Below are 25,017 nucleotides of genomic sequence, written 5' to 3' on the forward strand. Positions count from 1 at the left end.
ACATCCAACATCCAACATCCACACATCCACACATCCACACATCCACACATCCACACATCCAACATCCAACATCCAACATCCAACATCCACACATCCACACATCCAACATCCAACATCCAACATCCAACATCCAACATCCAACATCCAACATCCAACATCCAACATCCAACATCCAACATCCAACATCCAACATCCAACATCCAACATCCAACATCCAACATCCAACATCCAACATCCAACATCCAACATCCAACACATCCAACATCCAACATCCAACATCCAACATCCAACATCCAACAATCCAAACTTTCTACCCAATTTCTACCAAAAACCTACTCTTTTCACTTCCATTCAACTTACTCTAAACTACCATTAACTACTTCTTTACACTACTCTTACTACTCTTACTACTCTTACTTCTCTTACTACTCTTACTACTCTTACTTCTCTTACTACTCTTACTACTACTACTCTTACTACTACTACTCTTACTACTCTTACTACTCTTTTCCCATTACTACTCCCACACTTCCCTTCTCCCTTTTCTTTCTTTACTCTTACTACCCTTTTCACTTCTCTTTCTACCCTTTCTTTCTTTACCAACTTCTACTCTTTCTTTTCTACATTAACTACTCTTTTCACTACTACACTACTTTCCACTCTTCCTTTCTACCTTTTCTTTCTTAACATTTACTACTCTTCAACTACCTTTACTACCATACATCTCCTACTTTCTCCCTTTTCACACACACTACCTAACTACTCCCACACTTCCCTTCTACTCCTTCTACCTTCACTTTCATACTTTCTCCTACTTTTACTACTCTTCTCCCTAATACTCTACCTTTTAACTCTTTAACTACTCTTTAACTACACCACCTTTCTTTAACCACTACTACTCCCACACTTCCTTTTCACTACTACTACCACACTACCTTCTCCTTACCTTTTACTTCTTCCTTTACTTCTACTTTTACTTTAACTACTTTTACTCTTTAACTACCCTTTTCTCTAATACATTACCTTTCTTTAACCAATACTACTCCCACACTTCCTTTTACTTCTTCTTTTACTTCTTTCTTTACTTCTACTTCTACTACTTCTACTTCTACATTAACTTTCTCTACTACCACACTCCCTCTTCCTTTCCACTCTACTACTCCTTCTTCTTTCCCTTTACTTACCTCCTCTTACATCCCCTATCACTACCACACTTCCTTTACTCTACATTAACTCTCTTACTTCTACTACTACACTTCATTCTACTACACTTCCTTTTACTTTACCATACACTTACTCATTTACTACTACACCTTTACTAACACACCTTTACTCATCTCTCTTTTTTACATTTCCATTTCTTAACTTCTACTTTTACTTCAACTACTTCTCCTCTCTACCACACTCCCTTCTTAACTTCTTCCTTTACTTCACACTTTTACTTACTTTAACTTTCTCTACTTTACTACTCCCACACCTCCTTCTCTACCATTTACTTCCTCCTTCATTACTACTTCCACTACCCTTTTCATCATTTCCCTTCTACTTACTCTCTTCATCTTTACTTCTTTACTACTACCACACTTCCCCTCTACTCTTTACTTACTACCTTTCTACTACTCTTTTCACTAATCCACTTCCTTCCTACCTTTACTCTTTCACTAATACTCTTAACTACCTTTACTACCTTTCCTCATCTTTACTTTTTACATTTCCCTCCTTAACTTCTACTTTACTTATCACTACTACCAAACTCCCTTCTTAACTTCTACTTTACTTCCTTCTACTTCTTTACCTACTCTTACTATACCATTACTTCTAACCCTCTACTTATCACTTTACTACTACCACACTTCCTTTTAACTTCTTCATTACTTCTTACCTTCTTCCTTACTTCTTACCTTCTTCCTTACTTCTTACCTTCTACTTTACTTCTTACCTTACTTTACTTACTCTACTTTACTTTACTTACTCTACTCTACTTCTTAACCTTTTCTTCTACCATTTCATTCTTTTACTACTTTCTTATCATTACTTAACCCCTTTACTACTACCACACTACCTTCTCTTTACCATTTACTTCTCCCTCTACTTCTTAACTTCTACTCTACTTCTTAACTTCTACTCTACTTCTTAACTTCTACTTTACTTCTTCCTCTACTTCACCCATTTCCTTTCCCTTACTACTACTTTCCTATCTTTACTTTAACTACTTTACTTATCCTACTACTCACCTCTTAACTTCTACCTAACTCTACCCCACCTCCCTTTACTTTTACTTACTTTACTACAATAACCTTTCTTACTTTACTTCTACCACACCACCTTCTTTACCTTTTACTTCTTAACTTCTACTTTCTTTTTTACTACCACACCTCCATTTACTTACTTTACTAACCCTTCCTACTTTACTTCACTAACCTTTCTTACACACTCTACTCCTTCTTCCTCATTTACTTCAACTTACCATTAACACAACTACTCCCACACTTCCTTCTCTTCCTTTCCTTACTTACTTTACTCTTACTCTTTTCCTTACTTTACTTTACTTATCACTACTACCTTACTTCTCCCTTACTTCTTATCATCTTCATTTCTTACCATTCTCTTTTCTATTTCTACATATACTATCACTTATCATTTTCTTCTACCTTCTCTATTCTTTACTCCTTTTACTTTTCTAATAATCCATAACTACAACCTTTCTACTTCTACTTATAACTTAACTTATTTACAAACTACCTTTCTCTTCTTACTTTCTCCTCTTCCAATACTACTCCCACTTTACAATCTTACTATTACTATACCTTAAATCTCTTCTTTCTTACTAATATTATTTTACTACTTACTTCTACTTTAACATTCCTATACAACATTACCTTAAATCAATACTAATACTTCTCTTTCTAATACTACATACTTCCTTTCAAAATTCCCTTTTTTTATTCTTTTCTTCTTTTCCCTTACTTTAACACTCACTATTCTTACTCTTACTACTTCTTAACCACTTAATTCTTTACTTACTTAACTTTAACCACCTTCTCTTCTATACCATTTACATCTCAACTTCTTATCTTATAAACCAACTCTTTTATCACATTTTACTACCACACCACCCTTTCCATCACTCCTTTCTATTCTTTTTAACTGCATCTCTTCCTTATCTTAACTCTACATCTACTTTAACATACCTTTTACACTTTAACACTTACTTTCTCACTTCTTTTCCTTCCTATTACATCTCTTCTTCCTACTTATCTCACTAAAACTTCAACTATTCATTCTTACTATACTTCACACTAATCTCTATACTTCTGCTTCTAACTTCTAATCTCTAACTATTCTTATTCTTTACTTTAACTTACTAACCTATAACTACTTACAATTTACTATAACCTACTCCTAGCATTACTACTCCCACACAATCCTTCTTTCTTTACTACATATCACTTTCTTTAATTATTCACTTGCGATATCCATTCGATCCCTTGCGATTAACTTCCACTTTTAATACTTAATATTACTCCTTCCACACAATCTATCTTTCATATTACTTTCTCTTACTAATTAATTTGCGATTCCCGTGCGATTCACTTCCACTTCTAAACTCTTTTCTAACAATAACCTAATATAACTACTATAGCCTACTCCCACACAATCCATATTTCATTACTACATATTACTTTAATTATTCACTTGCGATATCCATGCTATTCCTTGCGATACACTTCAACCAATTATACTGCTACTTAAATCAAACTTTACTTTCTTACTTATAATTACATATTTACTATTATTATATTTCTTGTTCTACATATAATCTACTTTACTTGTCATATTCTTTACTATTATTACATTTTTTACTTCATATTATAACACAAAATCAGCCTTGCTTAAATTTTTAAACATGCGCTCCCATTTTCAAACTATACTATATTACAATACTACCATACCTTACACCACTTGAACTGCTTTATACCTTATATTTTTATTATCCACTCGTTAATTCATCTTATAACATAATATTAGCATTATAATTGCATATTCATAATTTTATATACTATATCATCTTTATCATTTTTTTTTTAAATTTATTCTCATGCTAACACTTTTTCGCAATAATCTAACCAAATTCTCAAAAATTAATCACACTTAAAATGATTTTAACTTGCTTATTATTAATATATAATCACCTCCACACTTACATACTTTCAATTATTATCTATTATCACCTTCAACCATTTACACTTCTTACTAAACCAACTTTTTATTTCACATTTTATTCAAATATTTAACTATTTCTACATATTTTCTAACTCTGTAATACTAACTCTAACTTTACTTATTATAATAAAACATCTACCGAATTCCTTTATATTAATAATTTAATACTACTAGCCTCTTTTCCAATCTCATACAATAACTTACAATCACCCTTATTACCTAATAAAATATCTACTATACTTCACATAAATTACTACAAACTTACTCTTACCTCCACATAATCTATCTTTTTATTACCTTCTGCTTTATTCAAATAGCCCTGATACCATTACACTTCAATTTACTTTAATATCACTACGCAATTCCACTTTCACCTCAATTTATAATTTTGCGCTACTACCATATATACTTTCTTAACTGTAGCCTATTTTATTACTGCTTATACTAACATTACTTTAATTAATTCTACTGCTATCTAAATACCGTGCTTATACTTATTTCATACTTGCTATAACATTATCACTAACTTTACCCCATTTTTAGTTTGCTAAGTCTAGTACTAATACTTATAATTTCTACTATATGTAGTAAAACCTACTTCTAACCTACTTCAAGTTCAAATAATAGACCTTATTACTAGTCTTCCAATTAATTCTTGACAACTACATTATATTCTACTATTCTTCAACTTCATATCATTGATGAAATATTATTTTACTTCGACTTGTAAAATAAACGCTACCAACATATATTTTTATTTATCTACATCATATCTCAGTACTACTTATACTAACATGACTTAACTTGTTACTAATTACATCCAAATGCCCTGTATACTTTAAATATATACCTACTTTAACATTACCTTTAACTTTACCACATCTTATACACACCTTATATCTTATACTTTCCATTTCTAATATACTATCTTATCCTAGTCCAAAACACTACTACGTGTCAACTATCGTCATCATTATTACTCATATATATGTAGCATTATCTTAGAGTCTTCTATCACTATAAAATTTCTTGATATCACTTTTAAAATACACGTAAATATACTTATAAAACTTTCACTACCTATACTTAACTTAACTATAATATATCTTATTACCATTTATAAAACCATTATTTGACTTACTTCTAATGATAAATATATTACCAACCTGACCTAAGACACTTTGTTTACACTCTTCAATAACCTTTACTTAAATTGCTTTTATTTATATACAATCTTTAATATCCTTTAACTTTATATAAGTTTAAGAGTTTACTTCTAGACACATTACTCTAACTCAATAAACGCACGGATATACTAATCAACCATTATATCACCCCAAAGCCTCTAGTACACTTAATCTTATAATAATATTACTTACTTCTGTTAACTCTAAATATATTACTGCCAAATCGGCAAATACTTGTAAATTTTTCGATCACAATTTTTGCGCGCTAATTCGACCCTCCCTAATTTTTTGCTTTCTTAAAGTTCGCGCCTACCCAAACCCTCCCTAATTTTTTCAAGTTAGCTGACCCTCGCTATTTTTTGCGCCTAGCCAAATTAAGCTGTGCTTTCACTTAACATTACATTTATCTTAAATACAACTATAGGCTGACAATGTCTTTATTTATTTAACTCTAGTAGCTTACCAGTAGTTAGACCAACTTTACTTATAATACTACTTCATATAATTTATGACTACTATTTAAACCATTTCTATCCTCAGTGCTAACTTAGCTTCTCTTGCTATCACCTTTCTTATATTTCTAGTAATTCTCCAAACTTATTTCTAAATTGTATTAGTTCCATCTAAATTGAATTAATTTAAAACTGACATCTAGAACTCATTAAGTTTCAAACTAACATCTAAAGTGAATTATGTTCCAAACTAGTATCTCTTTGCATTATCTTCCAAACCAACTTCTAAAGCGCATTAAGTTCCAAAGTAACTTCTATATTACATTATGTTCCAAACTAACATCTAAACTACATTATGTTCCAAACTAATTTCTAAAGCGTATTTTGTTCCAATACCTTTATTACCTGAATATACGTTTCTACTTATAATTATATTGATTCCTTACTCAGTTCTACTTTTACCTTAACATCCACTGCTATATTTGCTGACTTATCATCTTACTATAGCTAACAGATCATTGACATATATTTAACAATTAAGTACACTCAACCCTTTTAATATCCCTTCAATTAGTCATTCTACTAATACTTAAAGTTACTACCTTTATATTATCCATACTTTCCTTTACCTTTCCTTTACCTTAACCTTACTCTATCTCAATAAATTCACGGATATACTGCTTCCAAACAATTATTATATATATCACACAGCTTTTATACACTTAAATAGACCTTGTTATTACTTGCTACTGCTATTACCACATCATGTACCTCTAAATATATTACTGCCAAATCGGCAAATAATACTAGACCCTCCCTAATTTCTTGCTTTTTTAAAATTTTGCGCGCCTACCCAATCCTACCCATTTTTTCTCGCTAGCCAAATGCTTCCTAAATTTTTGCATATTTTGCGACACTCGCTATTTTTTTTGCGACATAATTAAGACGCCACCGAGCATATTATACTAAGACTAAGCTAGAACCCACTCCACCTACACTCATCTTCAATCGCTCATATCCCAACCATAAGTAAACACTGTAATTATAAATCAATCGCACTCTTCACTTTTTCAATACGCTTACAAAAAATACCCAATGACGCCTGTTTTAAACATGCTCTTAACTATGTAAATTTTCCAAAATCCAAACACTCGAAATTTTGTGCTAATAAACTCTTCTTCGTACATTATATGTACTATTACCTTAATATACCCCTACCAAAAGATCACGTTCAAACAATTAATAAAAGTGCCACTTGACGCCTGATTTATGCAATCTTTAACTATGAGAACATTACTTTCGCACATAGTTAAGATCACCTCTAAAACACCGTTCACTTCACCCACCTTAATGCGAGCACTACCAAATTACACATTTCACTTAAGCATATCATCTTCAACAGTAGACTTCATTTTTATCTCCATCCAATTAAATTTAAAGTCTACTTCAAACAGCCAGAATTCGTCCATTGAGACCTGCACAGATATTCCAAAATCCTGCACACACAAAGAAAAGTCCTGCACATACCGTAAAAATCTTGACTTCAACCAGGTCTAACTAACGCTACAGATTGTTCCAACACTTCTCTATACTAACTAAACCTCCCAGAGCACATACGAATCTACAGTGCCAATTACAGCTCAAAATCCTTAAAATGGAGCATGACGCCTGTTTTATGTCGCCAATTTTATAGGTTCTACGCCTATTTCAAAATGCGCGGCAAAAAAATTTCTATTTGACGCCTACTTTGCCCATATCATAAAGGTGGCCAAGTATTTACAGTGCACACAAATATTACTGGAGCCATCGTTTTATCTTTACGTATACTAATGGAGAATTACAATATCATTCATACTTATAACTATAAGACTTAATTCAGCATACTGTAACTTTACTCTAAGTTGGATATACTCTCATTTAGCTGTAGTTTAGCTCTAAAAGTCACTGACACTTTCAGTTGATCGAAGTTCTTTTAACCTAACCATACCAAACTTCTTAAATTATTAGTAATTTAACATTAATATTTCTTTCCATTCTTATTTTATTCTCATATTACTTCAAGTCCCAATTTACTACAACGTCGTATATGTGGTAGTCCATGTAATAGTATACACAGTAAATGGGTCACTTACTGTTGGGAAAAACGAAGACGAGGTGATTACCTTACCATCCTTATCGTAGGTAACAACGACTTTAGCTGAATCGGTGGCTTTAAACCCGTCAGTTAAAGTGGTAGTAAATGTAGTAGTGTATACAGTAAATGGATCAGTTGGAGTTGGGAATAGCGACGTCTTTGTGGTAATTTCGCCGTCGGGATTGTAAGTAACAACAACTATACCGGAATCAGTAGCAACAAAACCATCAGCTTCAGTGGTGGTGAATGTAGTCGTATAGGAAGTAAATGGGTTAGTTTTGGTTGGGAATAACGAAGTACTTGTCGTTACTTCGCCATCTGGATTGTAAGTAACAACAACTATACCAGAATCAGTAGCAACAAATCCGTCAGTATCGGTGGTTGTGAAAGTAGTGGTGTAGTGCGTGAACGGATCAGTTGGAGTTGGGAATAGCGATGTCTTTGTAGTCACGTCACCATCGGGATTGTAGGTAACAACAACTATACCGGAATCAGTAGCAACAAAGCCATCAGTTGCAGTAGTGGTGAATGTAGTCGTATAAGAAGTAAATGGGTTAGTTTTAGTTGGGAATAACGAAGTACTTGTCGTTACTTTACCATCGGTATTGTAAGTAACAACAACTATACCAGAATCAGTTGCCACAAATCCGTCAGTATCGGTGGTCGTGAAAGTAGTGGTGTAGCGGGTGAATGGATCACTTGAAGTTGGAAATAATGATGTTGTGGTGATTTGATTACCGTCTTTATCAGTAGTTGCAAATACTATCCCGGAATCAGTAGCAACAAACCCATCAGATTCCGTGGTGGTGAATGTAGTAGTATATTCATTTGGGAATAAGGAAGTAGTTGTAGTGATAGTTCCGTCGGTATTTGTTACGTGGACTACTCCAGAGTCAGTTTCTACTGAACCATCTGATTTTGTAGTAGTGAAAGTTGTCGTATAATCAGGTTGGTCTTGTAATATATCATATAATTTAGGTATGACGGTCGGACATGGCAAACATACGCTTGGTCTTGAGCCATCTGGAGGTGGGGCATTGTATACGAAACGAGAACCTGAATTCCTTAAATTATTACAGGATGGACCTTCACTCCAACTTATCAAAGACGGGTCATATCCAGGACCAATGATAAACTGATATGTAACAGATGAAGCTGTAATACTTAAAGTTTTACCATCGTAATTCCAAACCGGATTTGAAATGTGAATAGTAATCTGATTATTATTCCCCCAACCACTTACGATGTATGGAGTTGCAGGGGCATTGGATACTCCAACATTATCAAAATACAACACTGAAGTATTTGTGCTAAGGTAAAATGTATGTAAACTGCCATCAAGGCCAAACAACTGAGGACACCTCAAAAAAAAAGTACTTTGATTACCGATATCAATACAACCATTTCCAGCATATTGGGAACCTTGGTATACAGGGTTGTTATTAAACAAACAAAGAGATCCATTGTTGATAACAGTAGCCACCCCGGAAGTAGTACAAGCTGAATCAGAACCCCAATATGTACTTGGTGCATCACCGACAGTCATAAAATATTGCATATATGCAAGGACACCTGTATTTTGAAAAATTGCATTAGTTCCGTATGGTTTAATGATATTTGTAGACCCATCGCATGCACCACCACCTGCCAAAATAAAAGTACCTTCATTAATAAAGAAATTACCATGTATGGTATAAGTAGGTGGACTACAGAGTGTAAGGTTGTCATTATACATAAAAAAACCAGTATTGTGGATTCCCCCTGTAGTTTGTCCTTCATTAAGTTTAAAACTCAGACCGCCCTGTACATTTTTATCATAATAGGGATATGCACCTAAAGCTTGAGAGTAAAAAATACCTTTATTTATAAAGGTACTTCCACCATACAGATGAAAATTATAACTGTTAAATATAAACGTTGAATGTTCATGAACTGTCATATTAGCATAAAAATCACAATCGTAATTTTGCCCCATAGAAGTTATATTCAACATATAATAGCCTTTAACATCAATGTTGGTACGGTTTTCAGACAATGCTGTTTGTAATAGGAATACAGCAAAAAATACTGCTCCTAAAATTGAAGACTTCATTTCTGATCTTTAACTCTATGAAGACTAGCATTGTAAATTGTTTGAATTCGATGATAACCTTTCTTATATATCAAATTGTTTGAAATCAACTGAAAGTTTTTTGAATACTGACAATGGTGCAATAATTTCATAGAAGTATTCTAAATCTTATTTGTTGCTGTGCATAAAAAATAGATCGCAAAAAGGGCGCCTTTTGGTGGCTTGAACTTTTTTTAATTCCGTTTAAGCTATAAACGAAAACGGAAATGAGATTAAACTCATCTTTAGGCAAATCCTATATAAAATCGGAACTTTTACTTCCATAAAGAATGTTATACTTTACATGAAAAATATATTCTTGGCATCAATCGTAGTTCACTATTTATGCCGATTATTACCATATGCATGTTGTGTTTCGAACTGGATATTTTGTGTTAAGGAAATCTTGAAAGAGCATCACCAATTCGGTAAAGGATTACATTTCGCAAATTTCTAATATGAAAAGGTCAATTTTAAGGTTTTTAATACACACCAAGAAAAAATAACATAGTTTGCTACCATTTATATGAGTATTGAATTGAGGAATAGTATAGAGTAATTCCCTAAGTACTTCCTTGAGTTTTGCGTGAAAGCGAGTCATTCTAATGACCAATTAAACATCCTATTACTAGACCACTTAAATATCTTTCAACATAAAGTATTACTATTACCCATTATTATTCCACAAGCTTGTGTAAATCGGTTTATAGAACAATTATTGCATGTTTGACGAAACCTTAGTAATAACAATCATTAATATTTAGAGCGCCACTTGGTGGAATAAGTTTAACTTTAATATTTCACTCTGCATGTAATATCTTCCGTTCGCCTGTTCACAATAAAATTTAAACTTCGATTGTACTACCTACAAAGAAAACACGTTTACGAATCATTTCAGGGATAAGTGATTGCGTTTAAAAACCTTAAATTTATTTTGGAAATCCAAAAAAATGAAAGAGTTTGATTGATGCACTTTTGAATGTTACTTCAGTCAGTTTTTCTTTCGTGACATCTAAGTTTATTCACAGAGAATGTTTCTAATCATGCCGACGTGTTAGTCTGTTATGAACTTTTAAACTTAGATAGAAACATCTAATTTATCACAATATTAACTTTTCAGAATAAATCTGTTCATCTAAAGATCTTTTCATGAAAAGCTTAATAAATTGATCAAATCCGACAGAACTATGTACTTCCCGACAGGACCATACATTCTACTTTACAGTGTTCTACTTCTTAGGCTATTGTTTACTACATGTTACGACAATCGTAGTCACCTGAATATTATATTGAAATTACTTACTACAAAGAATTTTTCATTACTAGTAGATTCAACTAAGAATTCGCCAAGATGAAATTGTAACTCTTTAAATATAAATCTCGTATCATCAATCAGTTATATTAGCATAGAAGTTTCCCAATCATAAGCTTTCGCTAAAGCAGTGGTATCATTATAATAGTTTTATGGATTTACACATCAGTCTGACTATAAATAGTTTCAAAAGGTTGAAAATACTTTTAGGAAAGAGCTTAATGTGAATTAATTTTTGTAATAGCCTCATGTGCGGATCGCAAAATGTGGTTCGTTACGGATGTTCACTCGGCTACTTCTTCTTAGCTTGCAGTCATCGCTAATGCACGATTTTGTGATTTCTATCTATTGCGTGGTTTGTGCTAGATATGACTGAATCCAGAATATTATAAATCATGACTTCTTACAGTATTTAATCAAATGCGTAAGTGGTATCAATAGAGTAAGTGCAAAACAGTATCGTAATAATATAGTGGGAGACCACAGAAAAAAACCAAAACAAAAATCCGGCTTAAGAATTCTAAACCATAGGAGAGTTTTAGTGAGTAGGGTCCATTGGGACGAGTCTCACGCTGTTAAACCGCAGGGCTTCTCGTACATAACTTGTATTTATAGTTTATCATTAGATTATATTCAATGATAATACCTACGAAAAAAAAAAAAAAAAGTAACTTTTATGTTTTCGGTGGCTCGCTTGGTCTGCGCAGGCTTAGACTGAACGCTCAATATTACAAATCATACATACATACATACATACATACATACATACATACATACATACATACATACATACATACATACATACATACATACTCAGTAGGAATAATGACCCTATCTATTTAAATTGATAGTGATATAGAAATCATTAATCATTTGATACATGTGTCCTGTCAAATACAACTATATACATTTTTATTAGTGTTATATTGTATAATCAAAATATTTATTTTAACGACTAGTATTATCACTATTCAAATTTTAACTTTAGCTTTTTGAATAATTCATCTAATGTAAACAAATTAGCTACAGTTATTATCAGAAGCATTGTAATAAATAGAATGAGTTCTTGTAATTTTCAATCATACTAATGGTCAATTAGTTTGTGCGGAATGAAAAGCATACTATTAATATTGCCAAGAAAATTCGATCTTTTCTATACTTATTCACATATAATATTCTATTATACCCATTTTTGCATGTCTGATTTTATTTTTGGAAATTGCTTTCATGGTACATTATTATTTTTTTGAAGTTGCTCAACTTCATCTTTTTTCGTCAATTTCCGAACTTGCAGCGTTGCTTGAATTATATAGAATAGCTAGCTATCATCCTATCTACCGGTCAAACTTCTACATTTTGATCTTTTGTGATGCATGATCATGAAAAAGTAATTAAATCTTTATTGATTCCTAAAGACATTTCGTTACGTTATAACAGATTACATATTAAACAAACTACATCAAAATTATTAGGTACATCTAATTTTGAAGTTTGAAATAAAAATAGTTTCACACCTGTGTGAATAAGGTTTCTTCCCTTCATCGAGGAAAGATCTCACACTTAAACTTGAAGAACTTGCTTAGAAGAAGCACTACTTGTATTTTCTGCATTTTCTGCATGTTCAACAGCCAATTTGTCAACTGGGGAAGAAACCACTTGCAAGGTAGTAGTAGCATCATCGCCAAAGACTTTTGCAACCTCTTCTAATGTGTAACCATAAGTTTCGACGTAAAAGAGATATACAACAACTAATTCCACAGCAATAATACAACAGTACACTATATAGTATTTCCACTCGATAGCTTCCATAGCTATTGCGTTGACAAAACCGTTATAAACAAGGATAATGTTCTGGCAAACCAGGAAAATATTAATACCTTTTGCTCTGTGTGAATATGGTAATATTTCAGTAATATACAAATATGGTAAACCATTTGCACCAAAATTATAAGCAAGATAATAAAGGAAAATCATAGCAAGAACACCATTTGCTAATGATTTTTGTTCAAAGTTACGTTTTTGATTGATTGCGGAAAGAGCTGTCCAAATAATATAAGTGACCAACATACCCGATATACAAGACAAGAATACTGTTCTTCTCCTAAATTGGTAGACGATACAAGCTGCAAATACGGATATGAAAAAGTTGTAAATCATTAAACAACCATTAATCTGCAATTGTTTTGTAGCACTTGTGATTCCAATAGAGTCTAAAACCTTGTTCAAGTAATATGAAACTAAACCATTACCAGAAAGTTGCATAATCCAAGCAGTAAATACAATTAAGAATAATCTCTTCCTAAAAGTTGGAATTCTAACGAAATCAATAAATCTAGTTGTGGAATATACTTTCTCTAATTCAAGAGCAGCTTCGATTTCTCTCATCTCAAATTCAACAAGTCTGTGTGCTCTTTCATCTTCAGAAGATCCAGTGTGATATTTATGCAAAATTCTTCTAGCCTGTTCACTTTTTCCCTTAGATATTAAGAATCTTGGAGATTCGGGAACCATCCAAACCATAGAAAGCTGAACAAGAGGCAAAAATCCCTGCAAGTAAGAAGGAACTCTCCAGGCGTTAGCACCATTGATATTTCTTGTACCATAAGTAACCCAAGCAGCAATAATAGCTCCAAAGTACCATAAGGTATTATAACAAGCGGTACAAGTTGCTCTATAGCTTGGATAAGACAATTCTGCAATTAATGAAGGTGATGAACACATAGCCACTGAAAATCCAATACCTATGATAATTCTTGAAATTAAAAAGAAAGCATAGTTGTAGGAAGCTCCCTGCAAAATAGCACCAATTATTGTTACAATTAACCCTCCAATTATACAAGCTTTTCTTCCAAACTTATCAGAGAGATAAGAAGCCACTGCAAAAGAAATAATAGAACCAAATGTTGTCCCGTTCGAAAGGGCACCTAAGACCGAACCTTCTGGATTTCCCATATGTTTATTCCAAATTTCCAAAGACTGAAAACCATTCAACATAGAGCCATCATATCCATTACTGGTGGATGTCAACGTAATCAAAAAGACATAAAAGTGTAACCAGCGGAAATGTGAATACTTCCACCAAGGCTGATCAAGATAAGCATAGTTTTCAAAGTCATCATTATTAAACAATTCTTGTTGTAACTGGGCTTTGTCGGAGATGGAAACTGAATCAGTTTGATCTCTGATATACTCTACCTTGGAATGGGACATATTAATCAAAACTAGAATTTAGTATTATCTTATGCCGATTAAAATACTCTTCTAATATTATAAGATTATTTAAATTATTTAAAAATAGAATACCAACTAAATTCAGTCTAGAATTTCTTAGGGCTATATATACCACAGCTTGATAATGGTAATTTATTTTATAACTGGACACCATGGATATATTTCTTATTATTTGCAGCTTCTGTACCCTAAAGGATATATCTAAAAGGGAATGACCCCGCATTATCAAAATAAGGAAATGATACCAAGTCCTCTCCTTCACAATGGAGTTTTAATTTCAAATTCATTTACCTTAATATGAGATCAATTTTCAAAGTTGATATAAAATAGCTACATGACTTTTGAATGTACATATATTTTTTTGTATTTTATTCGTTACCCCCACAATATTTGCTATTTGAGCTTTATTTTAAATCTTTACTGATTTCGATCATAAATCCTAGCATTGTTCCGGGAGGATGTGATACTCGGTCCGATCACCTTACTGAGAATTGATGATCAAGTAGTCCAGGCCCTTTATGAAATATTGATAAATCAGATATTTAGTACTTTGAATGCAAAAAGTAAAATTGTCTAATTTGGAAATCACCCCAGTTATTTTTCAATTAACTTCCTTCAAGCAATGTTTTGGGTAGATTACTGAATTAGATACAATTAAGAACGAGTATTACTATTTTCTTGCAAATGCGTTTGTCGTTTGTTAATTAGGTATAGTATAAGGAATAATCCTACATCAACAATCAAATATCACATTACTTCATTCGTACATTCATTGAATCATTCATTCATATGCTCTGATGTTCGAATACCAGATTATCTAGCAAATTCATTAACTTTCAAAATACCTCCACATTTTTATTGCGCCGCGCATAATTTCTCTAATGCGGCTTTATATTATGTCAAAATTCTTAAATGAATACTACATACGATACCCCTCTTTTAGGCTTCATATTCCGTATCCTAAAGCAGTAGTTGTTATCCATCAAGTTTCATAATAATTACTTATTTTCTTTTCACTTGCTTGAATACATATTGTGAACTTTGTTTACCGAACAATTTGTTGATGGAGATTAAACTGTTATTTCATTCATAAATAGATACGTTCAATCAGTAAGAGATAAATTCGTTTGATAATATCTCAGTACTGAATTTACGGAGCATATTGTACACATACCCCAAACCTAACAAAGAACACAACTCATTCAAGTGGAGGTGTCAACAGTCTAAATGGCAAATGAAATAATTACATGAGGGAACGGATTAAACTATCAAGGGTGACAGCGGAACGGTTTCCCGTTCTGGGAGCAGTGGCAACATCCTCTATTTGCAATTTTAATATACAATGCGATGCAACTCCGATGTATTGTCAATAAGCTTATTTTACACCTGGCAACTTAGGATACTCCTATGAATTTATGCAACTCGGTTGCTAAAGAAAAGTTTTACAGTTTACTTATTGTTGTAAGATTAACGCAGTTCGTGAAGGTTTACCCCAGACTGAAAAAAAGTGGGGTTTAAGATTTCGGAGACATTGTATCATTCCCGATCAAGTAATTATCTCATATTTTTATCTATCGAAACATAGAGGGGAATACCCTCCAAATTTTTAACCTTAAGGAATCTTTACCAAATTTGGAAGGCTTCCCTTGACTCATTTATGAAGAAATTTTGGGGGACAGAAAGGACCTATTAGTTTCATCTAGCTTGTGCCACGGAAAAAACTGATGTTATTTTAGATGTTCTAAGATAATACAGATAGTTCAAATCGATTTGAGCAAAGACGTATTGTGTTATTTACGTATTTGTGATATATAAGTCATTAACTTTCTATGTTAAGATCTTGATTGAAGAACCAAAAATCAAACACTATTCGCAATATGGGTCCTACAAAATCGACGAACTATAGACAATTAGACATAGATTACTTAATCGAAGAATTGACATTAGCTGAGAAAGTTTCTTTATTAGCTGGTAAAGATTTTTGGCACACAGTTCCTATTCCTAGACTTAATATTCCTTCTATTCGAGTTTCAGACGGTCCTAATGGTATCAGGGGAACAAAATTCTTTAATGGTGTCCCCTCTAATTGTTTACCTTGTGGCACTGGGCTAGCTGCTACATTCAATAAAGAATTATTAATAGAAGCAGGTAAATTGATGGGTAAAGAGGCCAAAATGAAAGGAGCTGCAGTAATCTTGGGTCCTACATGCAATATTATCCGTTCTCCGTTGGGAGGGAGATCATTTGAAAGCTATTCAGAAGACCCTATGTTATCAGGTATGGCCGCCTCCAGTGTTATCAAAGGTATTCAAAATGAAAATGTTCTAGCTTGTATAAAGCATTTTGTTTGTAATGATCAAGAAGATGATCGAAGAGGGGTTGATACTTTATTAACTGAAAGAGCGTTCAGAGAAATTTATTTGAAACCTTTTCAAATTGCTATTAGAGATGCTAATCCCAAATCTTTCATGACCTCATATAATAAAATTAATGGTGAACATGTATCTCAAAGTAAAACAATTTTACAAGAAATTTTAAGAAAAGAATTCAAATATGATGGTACAATTATGTCGGATTGGTTTGGTGTTTATTCTACTAAGGAATCATTAGAAGCAGGTTTGAATTTGGAAATGCCTGGCCCAACTAGGTTTAGACAAGCTGTTCAAGTTATTCATGCAGTTCAATCAAATGAAGTTTCTGAGGAAGTCATTGATGAAAATGTACGTTATGTTTTGCAATTGGTTAGTGAAAGTTTAAAAGCTGAGATACCAAATGATGTTGTGGAGTCACCCAATGACGATCCAGCGGCAAGTGAACTATTAAGAAAGCTTGGAAATGAATCAATTGTTTTACTAAAGAATGAGAGCGGTATATTACCTTTATCCAAGACTAGTGTTAAGGGACAAAAGAATATAGCTGTTATTGGTCCAAATGTAAAAGTAGCTCAAGATTCTGGAGGTGGATCAGCATCGATGACTACTAGGTACAAGATTACACCATGGGAAGGTATTCAGGCTAAACTCAAAGAAGGAAATGATACAGTTGGTCTTGAATATGCTTTGGGTGCTTTCTTAGACAGTACCTTACCTGATGTTGGGGAAGTATTACTTAATGAAGAAGATGAAAAGGGAATAGTAGCCAGATTTTATAAATATCCTCCTGATCATAAAGGTGATAGAATTTTGATGGAGACTTTAAATTTATCTACATCTAGAGTTTTATTATCTGACTATAGTAGTGATAAATTAGATCCCAATAATCCCTTATATTACGTTGATTTTACTGGTACTTTCATACCTGATGAAACTGCTGAATATAATTTTGGTACATCATGTGTTGGTACCGCTCAAATATTTGTTGATGATGTTTTAGTGGTTGATAATAAGACTAAACAGACTAAAGGAGATGCTTACTTCTTAGGTATGGGTACTAGAGAGGAAAGAGGTTCAGCTTACTTGGAAAAAGGAGTTCCATATAAAGTTAGAGTTGAATTTGGTACTGCGCCTACATATACATTAGAAAGTGGTCTTGAAGATGCCGGAGGTCTCTACTTTGGAATTCAAATAAAATCAACACCTGAAGCAGAAATTTCAAAAGCGGTTAAGTTAGCTAAAGAAGTTGACAAGGTAATTCTTATTGTTGGCCTTTCTAAAGAATGTGAATCTGAGGGTTTTGATAGACCCAATATGGATATCCCTGGTTATACCTCTGATTTAATTGAAGAAGTTGTTAAGGTTAATCCTAACGTTATTGTTGTCAATCAATCAGGGTCTCCAGTTTCTATGCCGTGGGCAAAGAAAGTTCCAGGTTTGATTCAAGCATGGTTTGGGGGTAGTGAATTAGGTAATTCGCTTGCTGATGTCTTATTCGGGGATTATAATCCATCAGGAAAGTTATCGATGACATTTCCAAAAAGATTACAAGATAATCCTTCTTATCTTAACTTTGGTTCTACAAATGGCCAAGTGTGGTATGGTGAAGACGTATACGTTGGATATAGATATTATGAAAAGGTTGAAGTTGAACCATTGTTTTCATTTGGGTATGGGTTGTCGTATACGACGTTTGAGCTTCATGGTTTAGAGATTAGTAACAATGGGGATTCAATCAATCTTAAAATAAAATTGACCAATACTGGTGCAATATACGGTGCTGAAGTTATCCAAATATATATTAAACAAGAAAATCCAATCATTCCTAGACCAAAGAAGGAATTAAAAGATTTTGGTAAGATTAGTTTAGAAGCCGGAGAATCTGGATCTATTGAATTTTCAATAAGTATAAAGGAAGCAACTTCATACTGGAATGGGTTGAAGCATAAATGGCAATCTGATAAAGGGATTTACAAAGTCTTAGTAGGAACAAGTTCTGATGACATTAAACTACAGGGCAAATTTGTCACCCCAAGAACATTCAACTGGATTGGAGTTTGAAGTCATCAATGGCACAATTTTATCGAGTAGAAAAGATTTTGTTTAATAGTTCTTGCCTCCGACTAAAGTCATCTTCACTTACTCCAGATTGCTGAAATAAAATATACACCGGTTTTATCATTTATTTAAATAAATCATCGTCATTTTATATAAGTTATTAATATGTGTAACGTTGCAATCTCATGCTCTAAATCTCGGAAAAAATCTAATTACATAATCTTCGTAATTGAGATTTGGAGAAAATATGGGGGAATTCACTCATTAAACAAGTATTCCCCCAAATTTTTCAATTGCTAAGCCAAGAACTCCTCATTGCTAAATTGAATGGAACTACTAATTGAAGGCAGCTCGAACCTACTCTAGGCTTAAATAGACGTATTTATTGAATTGAAATCGCACGAAACTATAAATCTTTCTTTCTATTAATTTTAGTGTTGATTTAAAGAATAAGTGATTTTGAATTAAATAAGATCTTAAAAATGGCAATCAAATTAAACTGGGGTATCCTTGGTGCCGGTAACATATCTGGACAATTTGTTCATGACTTGCTTTTAAATAATACTTTGAAAGAAAGTGGCATTGAACACGTTGTGGTTAGTATTGGTTCATCGTCTAAGGCTAAAGCAAAAGTTTTCGCTGAAGAAAATAAGATAACTCTTGAAAATAACCTTGGTGTCACACCTGTATTCGAATCATATGATGAATTATATGCTAATCCAAATGTCAATGCTGTGTATATCGGTACTCCTCATCCTTATCATAAAGAACAAGTTGAGGCTTCATTGAAAGGTGGTAAGCACGTCATTTGTGAAAAGCCATTCACTATCAATAGTAAAGAAGCACAAGAATTGTTTGATTTGGCTAAGAAGAAGAATTTATTTTTAATGGAAGCGGTGTGGACCAGATTTTTCCCATCTATCAAATTATTAAGGAAATATTTATATGAAGATAAAGTAATTGGAGATATTCATAGATTAAAATGTGATTTCAGTTTTAAAGTCGATTTTGAAACTACACCAACCACCCATAGACTCAGAGATATCAAACTCGGAGGTGGTGCTATCTTAGACGTTGGTATCTATGTTATTACTTATGCTAGAATTCTTTTAGATGATAAAGTCGGTAAGAATCATACCCCATTTGAAGTTAAATCATTAGTTACCCTTGATCCAGTGGATGGTGTTGATTATAATACCAATCTTTTATTTAAGTATAATAATGGTAAGCAAGCCGTATTGAGTTGTGGTTTCTATGTTGATGGACCTCAACCTTTCATTAGATTAGAAGGTACTAAAGGTTATGCTAATTTATCAAGTCCTAATCCAGCATGTCCAAAGCAATGGAAAATTACTTTTGCTGATGGTAGTAAACCAATTGAATATGAAGATAAATCAGGTTATAATGGTTTCATATATGAAGCAAATGCTATGGCAGAAGATATTGCTGCAGGTAGAATTGAGAATGCCATTCTTCCTTGGGATGAAACTTTATTAACCATGGGAATTATGGATGATGTTAGAAAGGAAGCTGGTTTAGTTTACCCTCAAGAGAAGTAGGAACTTCTTTTTAGTTTTGTTAGTTAAATTAATATTTAGTTAAATTAATATTTAGTTAAATTACTATTTAGTCAAATTAATATTTAGTTAAATTACTACTTAGTCAAATTAATATTTAGTTCAAATATTTTTTTCTATTTTGTCTAGAGAATTATTGCGAAATTTTTAATTTTGCAATTATTCTCCTTAAGTTTCATAAATATTAATTATAAGATTTTTAGTTATACAACTACATCAGAGTACAAATTGATACCAAAACGGTAGTAAGGTTATCCCTTGTATCTATTATTGTTTACTACAAGTGAATTTTTTTGTTTAAAATGCAGATAATAATATTGCCGCTGTTGCTGAAATTCTCAATTTTGTTAATTATGCTGTTATTTGTGCAACTGTCTAATGCTTTTATAGATTCTCCTTCTTTAATAACATTCCAAAAGAGACAAGTTGAACGTCAATTCCAAGACTTAGAATACTTTAAAAAGATTATTGACTTTTTATCTAGTGGTAATGGCAATGGCACTGAAGTTTCAATTGAAAATGGCAATAATGATCTCAATTTTGATCAAAGTGTGTTTGATGCTTATGGAGTAAATACAGAAGACAATTTAGAAATTAATTCGGACTCAAATGTTGTTGTTGATCACCATCCAAATATTCTTGATTCTTTAAATGAACTTTCAGAATATGAAACAAATCATGATACACAGACTGAAAATATTATCCTCAATAATGGAAATGTCGAAACTCCTGGCACTATAGATGATTTGCTTCAAAATGTAACTGCAGCCTCATCTTGTGAAGATGAACCTAAAAAGAAACCTTCTGTTCAAGTTGGGGTTGGTATTTATTTTGAGAAAAAAGTTAAAGTTGAAGAAGAGAAGGAAGAGGAAGATGATTGTGAACCTACAAAGAAAAAGAAATGGAGTAAATTCTTCCCATTCAATGTTGCAACCAATGTTTCTAGAACATCTGATGCTTCATTTCCTGGAAGATTACATATTAATAGTACATTTTTGGTATCACCCGCCTCAATAGGATCTCACAATTTATTTAAGTCCACAACATTTGAAGAAGAAAGTCAAATCGTTACAAATAGTTCTCATTATTACCACGATAATCAATTACAGGTTCCAAAAAAGATTCAATTCAACGAAACGACAAAGAGAAGAAAACTGATACTTAAGAAAGCAAGAAAATCCTCAAATGATACTCTCAGTAATCACAATTATACTGAAACTACTACAGCTTTTATTCAAGATATCCATGACTCATCATCATGTAAAATTCATGACTTATTATACTTAAGTAGAGCTTATTTTCTAGTATGTTTTGGATTCATCATATATTTGCTATATTGAGAAGGAAGAAAGTGAAAAAATTGTACTGATGTATGCATTTAAAATACGTGAACAATATATTATACATGGAACAAAAATAATATGAAAATTAGTATATTAAAAATATGTAATTTATTCTTGTAAAGCTCTTAATCGCTCTCTCATTTCATCCAAAGCCTCTTCATCCTCTTCTTCATGTACTGGAGCTTCTTGTTCAGGCTCTTCATCTAATTTGGTAGTCGGAACTTCATTATTAATCTTTGAGAATTGATCTTCCATTAATCCGGCGATTATCTTATTAACTTCATCTTGAGATTCAGTTTCTAATTCTTCATCTTCAAAATCCAAATCGACCATATCATCCATCATTTCATTTATAATACCCGCTTTCATTAATTCTTTAGATAATTCTTGCATTGTACCTTGTAATACTCCTAAATGAACTAATTGATTAACATCTTTCATAACTGAAGTCAGAGAATGTAAGGACTGGGTTAATTTATTCATTTGCCATTGCTCATTAATTGACATTGTAATGGAATCTATTCTTGTTTTAGAAAGATGTAGTTTATTATATTGTCTATTGACGTTGATTAATTCTTTTGCATATAATTTGGCAGTTTTATAGTCTTTTTCTTTGGCAGCTTTCTTAATCAATCCCTCTGTCTTTTTCTTCAATGGCAGAAGCTGATTCATGGATCTATCCAATTCTCTTTTATTCTTTCGAAGTATTTGATTTATTTTTCTCATCTATAATTAAATTTGTTAGTATATAACTCTCTTCGCCAATGTAGTTCTGTCGTTCATCACCAATGTCAATTACTTACTTGTTCTTTGGGGTCTGGACCCCATATCGTCTTCTTGATGAAGTCCATATTTGCTTGTCTATATGAATATTAGTGATATGTGTAATTTGGACCAATAACCAATTATCCCTAACTTATATTCATAAAACTGATAACACTTCTTGTTCTTACTTATCTTCTATACAGTTCAATTTTTCCTCCGTATTTCCTGTCTCCAGATTTAGGAGTTCGGAAAAAAAGAAAAAGGGTGAGGCATTATGGCATATAAATAGATTTGGTATATCTTGAAATTAGATTTTTGTTGATCCTATCTATTCTTTTAATATAAGCATTTGCTTTGATATATATATCATTAGTCATGTCAGAAGATAATCGTAATAATACAAATCCTAACTCTCATGCAGAGAGATTCCTTCTAATTCTTTTGGCTATAGTCTTACCTCCATTGCCAATCTTCATAATTAAGAAATATTCTATATGGAATAAGGAATTTTTAGTATCTGTTTTATTAACAATTTTTGGTCATGTCCCAGGAGCTGTATTTTCTATTTACTACATCCTTGTTGAGTTCCCAAGATCTAGTTTACAAACTGGTGAATATGTCCGTTTACCTGATGATGAGGAGAGGAATATTACTGAGTCTACCACGAATGCGAATCCGACTGCAAATGATCCTGCTGCGCCTAGTTTTGGCGAAGCATCTTTCCCTCCGGATAATGATGCTGAACACCATTATGAAGCCAACGAGGGTTCTTCTATACCACCTCCCAGTTATGATGATGTTGCTTCAGCATCGACATCATCTTACCCTGTTGATTCTAAGCAAAACTTAGACAATAAGGTTCAACATTAAAGCATATATAAACATTGTGGCCTCTATTTTGTCTTAATATAGTTTTATACTATTTACTAATTAATTTATTTATTGTTTCTCTGTGATTATTTAAAAAGTATATAATACTACTTACTACATTTTATCAATTGCAACCATTGCCTTAGCTACAAACCCTTCAAGATGGAATATACTCTTTTGTCCCAAACTTAATCTTTCATCAAAGATGGATGCTAATTCAATTAATTGACTAACCACATATTCACTATTAACAGTCTCTATTAAATTAAACAAAAGTGTCTTAAGTATAATTCTTGGAGGAATACAGTGAGATAATAATTCATAAAGAACTACTCTAACTTTTGCTAATGATGCAACATTTCGATTATTTCTAATAGTTATAGATAAATTCTTAATAATAACTTCCCAATCCAACTTTAATACGGACAAACTATTTGGTGATAAAGAAATGGTTTCTGATTGTATGGAAAGAGTTTCAAAACTTAATAACCCTTTTCTCAAATTCCCATTACAACTATGACCAATGTTTGATAAAAATTGGTTTACTTCCTGAGAATCATTGGATGAAAATTTGAGACTTTCTTTATTGGAAATTGTAGTAAATATCTTATTCATATCTGTGATAGATGGTGCAGGTATTCTAATTAATAAAGTTCTGGATTTAATTGGTGGAATAATGTTGGAAATGGAGTTACATACAAGTATTAATCTTGTATTTGATGAATATTTCTCCATAGTTCTTCTTAATGCAGCTTGAGCATCTCTGGTTAATGAATCAGCTTCATTTATAACAACCACTTTAAATCTATGCTTTGTTTTACTACTACTTTGATTACTGAAATCAACTTGTTCGGTTGATGCTACTTCCTTTAATAAATCTTGTATAACTACTCTATCATTGTTACCCATATCAGATGGAGTAATTTCTAAATGATATGGAGAACTTAAAACATTAAATTCTAATTTCCTATTAGAGGATGTGACAAATGTTTTCACATCAATTTTTAACTTATCAACTTGTGCTCCAAAGATTTCATTTAATGTAGCATAAATTCTTGTCTTCTTCCCTGCCCCACTAGGTCCATATACCAATAAATGAGGAAAATCTCCTGATTTGGCCAACGCTCTCAAGTTATGAGTAATTGAATCATGATATGAAAGTTGATCCAATGACTTTGGTCTATACTTATCTACCCACAATGACATGATACTGTATAATGCTGTTTAAGTGGTGATTTAGTTAAATCTTTTAATTTGAGTACGTAATTTTTCACTATACGCGTCGCATTTGCGACTTCTAAAATTCTCTAATAAGATTCACGATTTACATATTAAAGTTCAAGAATACCAACTCTCATAATGCGTTATGTCCTACTGTAGAA

At 32.4% G+C, this 25,017-nt stretch overlaps 9 protein-coding genes across 9 annotated transcripts; 4 read left to right on the forward strand and 5 right to left on the reverse strand. All coding sequences in view use genetic code 12, as the record gives it.

The window, feature by feature from the left end:
- Window positions 1-63: 63 nt before the first annotated feature.
- RJT21DRAFT_793 (uncharacterized protein) lies at window positions 64-293 on the reverse strand (the record flags this gene model as incomplete). The annotated part of the gene is made up of 1 exon (XM_064885225.1): window positions 64-293. A coding segment is annotated over one exon (230 nt), but the record flags the coding sequence as incomplete, so codon positions are not given.
- A 7,235-nt stretch (window positions 294-7,528) lies between these two features.
- RJT21DRAFT_142309 (Hyphally regulated cell wall protein N-terminal-domain-containing protein) lies at window positions 7,529-10,089 on the reverse strand (the record flags this gene model as incomplete). Its single annotated transcript, XM_064883421.1, has 1 exon — window positions 7,529-10,089. The coding sequence occupies one exon, from the start codon at window positions 10,087-10,089 to the stop codon at window positions 7,936-7,938; it is 2,154 nt and encodes a 717-aa protein (XP_064735777.1). The 3' UTR covers window positions 7,529-7,935.
- Window positions 10,090-12,979: 2,890 nt separating this feature from the next.
- On the reverse strand, window positions 12,980-14,629 carry RJT21DRAFT_795 (putative hexose transporter; the record flags this gene model as incomplete). The annotated part of the gene is made up of 1 exon (XM_064885226.1): window positions 12,980-14,629. One exon carries the CDS (start codon window positions 14,627-14,629, stop codon window positions 12,980-12,982), a length of 1,650 nt encoding a protein of 549 aa, XP_064735778.1.
- A 2,367-nt stretch (window positions 14,630-16,996) lies between these two features.
- On the forward strand, window positions 16,997-19,268 carry RJT21DRAFT_123464 (glycosyl hydrolase family 3 C-terminal domain-containing protein). The gene has a single exon (XM_064882726.1). It carries the CDS (start codon window positions 17,119-17,121, stop codon window positions 19,081-19,083), a length of 1,965 nt encoding a protein of 654 aa, XP_064735779.1. The 5' UTR covers window positions 16,997-17,118; the 3' UTR covers window positions 19,084-19,268.
- RJT21DRAFT_123465 (uncharacterized protein) lies at window positions 19,269-20,710 on the forward strand. The gene has a single exon (XM_064882727.1). The coding sequence runs from the start codon at window positions 19,563-19,565 to the stop codon at window positions 20,637-20,639; it is 1,077 nt and encodes a 358-aa protein (XP_064735780.1). The 5' UTR covers window positions 19,269-19,562; the 3' UTR covers window positions 20,640-20,710.
- Window positions 20,711-20,833: 123 nt separating this feature from the next.
- RJT21DRAFT_58856 (uncharacterized protein) lies at window positions 20,834-22,052 on the forward strand. Its single transcript, XM_064885138.1, has one exon. The coding sequence runs from the start codon at window positions 20,960-20,962 to the stop codon at window positions 21,995-21,997; it is 1,038 nt and encodes a 345-aa protein (XP_064735781.1). The 5' UTR covers window positions 20,834-20,959; the 3' UTR covers window positions 21,998-22,052.
- VPS24 (ESCRT-III subunit protein) lies at window positions 22,053-22,995 on the reverse strand. The gene is made up of 2 exons (XM_064885137.1): window positions 22,804-22,995; window positions 22,053-22,726 (listed from the first exon to the last, which is right to left on the reverse strand). The coding sequence occupies exons 1-2, from the start codon at window positions 22,849-22,851 to the stop codon at window positions 22,109-22,111; spliced, it is 666 nt and encodes a 221-aa protein (XP_064735782.1). The 5' UTR covers window positions 22,852-22,995; the 3' UTR covers window positions 22,053-22,108.
- Window positions 22,934-23,692, forward strand: RJT21DRAFT_58859 (uncharacterized protein). The gene has a single exon (XM_064885139.1). The coding sequence runs from the start codon at window positions 23,141-23,143 to the stop codon at window positions 23,633-23,635; it is 495 nt and encodes a 164-aa protein (XP_064735783.1). The 5' UTR covers window positions 22,934-23,140; the 3' UTR covers window positions 23,636-23,692.
- RFC5 (replication factor C subunit 5) lies at window positions 23,693-25,015 on the reverse strand. The gene has a single exon (XM_064885136.1). The coding sequence runs from the start codon at window positions 24,839-24,841 to the stop codon at window positions 23,750-23,752; it is 1,092 nt and encodes a 363-aa protein (XP_064735784.1). The 5' UTR covers window positions 24,842-25,015; the 3' UTR covers window positions 23,693-23,749.
- Window positions 25,016-25,017: the final 2 nt, after the last annotated feature.

Source organism: Scheffersomyces amazonensis (assembly GCF_036850825.1).
Source record: "Scheffersomyces amazonensis strain UFMG-HMD-26.3 chromosome Unknown RJT21scaffold_9, whole genome shotgun sequence".
Lineage (NCBI taxonomy): Eukaryota > Fungi > Ascomycota > Pichiomycetes > Serinales > Debaryomycetaceae > Scheffersomyces > Scheffersomyces amazonensis.